Source organism: Melanaphis sacchari, unplaced genomic scaffold, assembly GCF_002803265.2.
Source record: "Melanaphis sacchari strain LSU unplaced genomic scaffold, SCAv2.0 Contig103_pilon_pilon, whole genome shotgun sequence".
NCBI lineage: Eukaryota > Metazoa > Arthropoda > Insecta > Hemiptera > Aphididae > Melanaphis > Melanaphis sacchari.
Genome location: NW_020270383.1, coordinates 61,815 through 68,677, shown reverse-complemented (window position 1 = coordinate 68,677; position 6,863 = coordinate 61,815). Strand labels below are relative to the sequence as shown.

The following is a 6,863-nucleotide window of genomic DNA, read 5'->3' as shown; positions in this document are numbered from 1 at the left end:
AAGTGGTAAGCTGATAAGTCATCCCCACTGAAACACACGTTTTATCCGTTTTATACAGAGTATACATCCTTAAAAGGATTGATTTTTTCAAGGGGCCTTGTTCAATAACGATAATTGATAAATAGATTCTGATGTATTGATACTTTATAGATACATTGATAATTTCATAATTATCAAATTTCCAAATATAAATTTCAAACCGGGATTTAAAAATGACATTTTAATATCAACTATAGATGTGTCCAGTTACCATACATAAAACTTCCAATCATTTGGGTAACACACAGTGATAAATACACAATAAGCGCACATAGAAAAATATTAAATTGATTGAGGTAAACGCAAATTACTTAGAAATCGTATAAACTATTGTTTGGATTTGGCAATGTATTATTTTACGTACCTATATTATAAATTATAACACTGCAGTTTGTTTATCTAAACTCATAGTGAATAAGCTATTCATAACGGCTCAGTATAAAAGTATACGACATTGTATACATTTTGTAATAAAATAGATAACGACTCCCACACAAACATTTGAAATAAAAAAGTTTACATTATTTATTAATCTAACTTTATTCAATGATGAAATAATAAAAAAAATATTATTAATTATAAATTAATAATATTTATTTTTTTTCATTAATATTTTTTATTAATTATTATTTATTAATAATAGGAAACATTTTTTTTTCTTTGGGATTTATTTTTTTACAATTGAATAATTAACACAATAATACTAATTTTAATATTTAATGGATAGGTATATTATAATTTTATTTTTAGTTTCTACTACGAACACGGCACTCTTGATAATAACCGATGAAGCCCCTGAGAACCGCGACGCACAGGTTGAAAACCACTGGTAAATACTATCTTCGGTGAAAATCGATTCGATCGTGACGGGGTTTTTCGTATAGAGCTAATGCCTATATTGTATATTATTATAAACGTCGTAATCAAAGCGCGGCGCGTGGACGACCACCGGAATCCAGCCGATCGCCGCGGTGGAAAAAAAGAATTTCAGCGTCGTCGCACGCGCTCAAATATTTACTGAACGTTTAACCGAGATTCCAAATAGAAGTCGGGCGGAATGCCGTTCCGGGAACAATCTCGTGTGCAATCTCGTGTGCACACTCGGCCGTGATATCTTTCATGGCACAGAAATCGTTGCACACTTATAGGCGTAATGGTTTTCGGTTTATGGGTTTCTGCAGGTACAATCAATCAAGCCCGTGCACTGTGCAGTTTTATACGTCTCCTTCTCCCTCTCACTAGAAAAAAGTAAAAAAAAATACTTAACCCCCGAGTGTCCAGATCCTCACTAACCTTACCGAAGTACGTAGAATGATGCAAATGTGAACATTTTTACGGAGAACGGACTTAATATTTATCGGTAAACAAAATTATACTGAAATTATTCATAAGCCCATGTACGTATATGGAATGGTAACTAAAATAATAAGCTCGTTAGACATGGTATGAGCAACAACATCGGCGAAGACGAACGAAATCGCAACTATTTTTTCTCCGAAAGTTAATCGATGGGTGGTCGTTTCACTGTACTCGTAAACTTATATTACATAGTCACATAGATATAATTAAAGATGGGTTTATAACAACCAAGCGATTTATATTCGTATCATACTGCAATAAAGGTTGTACAATTAAGAAAAAAAAACTTCTTTCCGACGAAAACGGCTAAAATACGAATGTCGTAACTATATATCGTACATTATACATAGTAATATGTTAATAAAATATATGTTATCGACATAATAAATGTATATATTTATATGTGATATCACGCGATACTATCTCATTTGCTTCGGGAAGAGGAAAAAAAATCAATAAATAAAATCAAACTATATATTATTAGTATTCCTTGGCAATTTTTTATCCACTCGTTGTTGTACTCCGTCGCGGGAAACGGTCGTAGACGAACGGCAAGAAAAGAAATAAATCGACGGTATTTATAGATAAAAAACCTGTACTCTAATTGACTGACAGACGTATATTATTGTATTAATAATAAAAACGTGTGTGCGCGCATGCGAAGGAGAGACGGGCAGTGCGTCCTTAGCGGATTCTCGTTTTCAAAGTAATAAAGTGTCGTTGTCGCGGGGGAAACTGAATCTTAAGACCGATTTCCATAAGTAATTATTTATTCGGCTACCAGCTACCTAATCGAACAGGTATTTAACATCGGCGGCGGCGATTTTTTTTCAGCTCATTTTTTCAATACTCGTCCTCGGCCACGTACGTCTCTTTCTCTCTCGTATCCGCCGCGACTCGCTACACCACCCTCCTCTCGCCCACTGCACAGGACGTCTTCGGTCTGCGGCGCGTTAGAATGACTAACTGCCTCTGATAAGGAATATTTGTTAACGACCCTCGCGCGTAATGGATACACCGAACGATGGTGGCTGTTGACATTTTTTTTCGGAACGTTTTGAATAGCCGGAATACGTCTTCATTATATTATATCGGCTGTGGCTGTCGGCGGACGGCGCTCGCCGCATACGTATCCGTGTAATCTTAAACCGTTCGGTTTATTATATAGACGACACGTTTATACGGCACCTATATGATATGGGTACGTGTATAGGATGGCGTAACGTGGTTTGAATTTTAAATTCTAAAAAAAATTAATATCGCTCTTACGCGCTGAAGTCCGAAATGTTTGTAGACACACATCGTATACGGCGTAATCGCTATACCGAATTACAACAATTACTGAATTACGCAACCAGTCGATGATAAATAATACAGGTAGGTACATTGTATACCTACACAAACTAAGAGCGCGTTACACATTGAACGTAGTTCACATAATAACATAATATTATGAGAATAATCTGAAAAATAATGTTACAGATATTCGTAGAACACGAACAAAATGATCTAGGTACAGAAACGCGCATGATTACATTCGGAAGTACCGATCTCCCACTAAACGCATGCCCATTTTAGAAGGAGTTGCGTTCACCGGTTCGGTTTTAGTAGCGAAAGTGTGGAGACGTGTTCTAATGCTATGTCAACGCAAGTTAAACAGTGCGGTGTTATCGAATTTTTTCAACTGTTGAAAATGTGACTACTACTGAGATTTATTGCCGTTTAAAAACTTTTTATGTTGATGGCTTTGTAGAATTTGTAGATAGATCTACTGCAAATCGATAGGTATTAAAATTTCATGGTTGTGAGTCCGGAAAATTCATAAATGTTTATGAAACACGAAACGGACGTCCGTTCATTGTCACAGAAATAAACGTCACCAACTCGTTGATGATTTAATTAAAAATGACCGGCGAATTTTTCGATGATTGGTAATTAAATAGACCGGGAATTTATCAAAGTCGAATCACCGCCGACAAATGTAATCATCGAAAAATTGGTTCAAAACAACTGGTCGTATGATGGCTGACTTTCGTGCAACTGTTTCGTAAATTGGCCATTCGAAATATTGCAGGTTCATTAAATCCGTGCGCTTTAACAATACACGACACCCATCTTGTGTTTTTGACTCGACGACAAGCAAATTTTCCCCTCGATACACCGTATTAACCAGCGAAATAATTTCTATTTCCAAAAAAAAATTTCGTTTGCATTTTTGAGGTAGGTCGAGTATAAATGATAGTATGTTTCCCATAAGTAAGAATATACGTCGTAAAAAATCAGCTGGGTTATTTATATATCGTAAAGGTGTGATTATTTGTACGATAGTGCTGAATTCATATTTACCAAATAAAAAAAAAAAAAATTGAAAATAAAGTAATACAGTAAAGCCTCTATAATATAGTGGACAGTCGTGGGGAATTATAAAATCTACTAACACGGAAATGTATAGAAATCCCAATTGATACTTAATATATTTACTAATTGTTTTCTTTGTAAAGCAATACAATTAATTTTCATATAAATGATTCATTCCCCCCATATAATACCCTAATTTGAGAGAGACTCTTGACCGAAAGAGACATCAGTCGTCGTTTAGTGTTTCTTCAGCCTTATACTTCAGTATAACATAACTGCTCTCGCTTGATTGGTGTTCAAAACATTTTTATATTTTGTTTATTATTATTGTATTTTCTATATTTAATTCTTGTTCATCATGAGAGTTTTATTTTTACAACTATGGCTGCTTCAATTTATAAGAAGAAAAATTTTACATATATTCTACCAACATCGCCGTCTGAATTGATTGAATCTACAAACTATACACTCGACTTTGCAGCCCGTAAGTTTATACATATCGGTATTGATCCGACTGAAAAATTCCAAGTCGTTGTTCATTTAATAACTTCTTCACAGCATGTCAAAATAACATCGGATTTTTTGAATTTAGGACTTGATCCTACGGACGTATTCAACACCGTAGTGCAAATAATCACACCATCGCGATATATTAATATACCAGCCGTCTTTCTAAGACGTATATTTTGCCTTATGGGAAATATATTGTCGTTTATTTTGGATCAACCGCAAAAATATAATAGAAATTATTTTCTGGAAATCGATATTATTTCGCTGTCTAGTATGGTGTATCAAAGGGAAAATATGTTTGTAATCGAGTCAAAAACACTAGCCGGATGTCGAGTATTGCTAAATAGGACAGATTTAATGAAATTGCAATATTTGCAATGGTGTATTGTCGAAACAGTCGCTCGAAAGTCAACCATCATACGACCAGTTGTATTAAACCAATTTGCGATGTTTGGTAATTATATTGATCGAGAATTCACCAAAGTTGATTCGCCGCCAAAAACAAACGAAGAAATGGTCCCATTTATCAACAATTTAAGAGATGATAAAATTATTGGATCCACTCCTAAACAAGACCCAATGAGTTTCATCAGTCAACTTAAAATGTTTTCTTCATATCAATTAGCCGAACATTGGGCGTAACGATGAAGCGAAGAACAGAAAGAAGAAGAAAACTCACCAGAGACAAATCGATTGGGCGTCCGTGGCGGTGGGTGAGGTGGTTAGTGGTGTGATGGCTAGTGTGGTCTGAGGCGAGAGGGCGAGTGTGGTCAGCTGTGTTAGGGCGAGTTGGGCGAGAGCAAGGTTTCTGAATCGGCTATTTCATACTACTCCACTCAATCTTTATGGTCTCCACTAAATGTTTTGCCACGTCGTGACGTTCTTCACTACCGCGGTGAAAAATCGTTTTATATATCGGAAACAAGTATTGATTTGCCATTTAATTTAATTTCTTAGCATAACAAAAATATTAATAATAATACATGTTATTTTTAAGTTAAAAAACATCTTTTAAATGTTTGTGTACAATAATACTTATGGAAATAACAGCGTCAAAGCAATTATAGTGATTCTATTCAATATATCATGCATATACGGACGTCGTTATAATCAATTGTATTGCGGCACCTTTCAAGCGTAATTTCCAATCGACAATACTCGTCGCACCACTGCCGTTATACAGATTTGTGTGTATATGCATATTTATACATAGGTAAAATATTCAGAGCGACAGGCGACCCGAAAATGTCAGTTATCAAAATCATACGTAGGTAATAACAATCGAAATCCATATTAATCATAACTCCTAACTGTACAAAGGCGTAGAGTTGTAGAGCCGAATGCTCAGATGAATGTAGAAAACATGCAATAATAAGCTTTCGTTAAAAATATATCGAAAACATATAAGATCAAGTTAAAATGTGTTAATGTATTCTCATTGAATTCCAAAAAAATAAAATGCCAATTGCCTATAAATACCTTAAAAATAGATAAAATATTTTTAAAACTATAGTACGTAGGTATAAATGAGTTACAAAATCACCCTTAAAATTGACCAAGCCATTTTTTCGATTTTTTACTCAGACAACAATATTATATTTTATAAATATTTTTAAAATATTTTAAAGTAATACTCAGAGAATAATTTTTTAATGATAATATTTAATTAATATTTTGTTTAGTTTAAATGTGGAATGTTTAAATTTCCATATTTTCACAACATTTTTAAGATATGATAAAAGTTAGGTTATGTTAAATTATACTTAAGTAATAATTCATGACAATACGTTAAAACTATTAATATGCGACTATTAAAACAACATCATATTTACGTCTTTCGGAATATTTCATTTACAATAATACAATTTTAAAATTGAACTGCAAATATAGTTCTGATTGAAAATGTGCTTAATAATGTGAAATGACAGGCTACGGCAAACGATCAAATGCATAATGCTCAAATGCTTCTCAAAACCACAAAAAATAAAGACGATACTATTATATTATTCTACAATACGTCATTAACTTGACAATATTATATTATTTATAAACTGAATATCAATATAAAATTATATTTATTAAAATTGGGACGAAGAACTGATTGAAGGTGCATTTGAACCAGTAATATCAATTGGAAATTGTTATCACGATTATGGTAAAATGCCAACGAGAAATAAAACAAAAACCTATTAGTAATGATGAAGACGATGATATATGGATGTAAGTCATTTAAAACGACGCGTACCTGAACCAAAAAAAATAAAATATAATACTATTATGGAAATTATTTATTAATAAATAAATACTCCGAAGCGTAACAGATCATTCGTTATAAGTTATAATATATGATAACACATCAAGCACCGAGGAAATAGTCCTCGACCATAACCCACGGTGTAAAGATTTACGCGGCATATACAACAATAACCATAATGAGTACCTACACATTTAACCGCCGCCGACAACTTGTAAATTATTATTAACTGTACGGGTGTCTCGTATACGTGTGCAGGTAAATCGCGGCGCAATGATTCTCGAGGGGTAGAAAATAGGGCGCCCGCTATTGCGTATACCACGCTGTAGTAACATTATACACA

The 6,863-nt window shown here is 33.8% G+C and overlaps 1 protein-coding gene across 1 annotated transcript; it reads left to right on the top strand.

The window, feature by feature from the left end:
* Positions 1-4,137: 4,137 nt before the first annotated feature.
* Positions 4,138-4,908, top strand: LOC112602420. Its single transcript, XM_025350493.1, has 2 exons — positions 4,138-4,258; positions 4,349-4,908. Exons 1-2 carry the CDS (start codon positions 4,138-4,140, stop codon positions 4,906-4,908), a joined length of 681 nt encoding a protein of 226 aa, XP_025206278.1.
* Positions 4,909-6,863: the final 1,955 nt, after the last annotated feature.

Coding starts and splice junctions, on each gene's coding strand:
- LOC112602420 (XM_025350493.1), top strand. CDS start 4,138: ATGGCTGCTTCAATTTATAAGAAGAAAAATTTTACATATATTCTACCA. Junction 4,259..4,348: donor CCGTAAGTTTATACATATCG/GTATTGATCCGA, acceptor TTTTGAATTTAG/GACTTGATCCTACGGACGTA.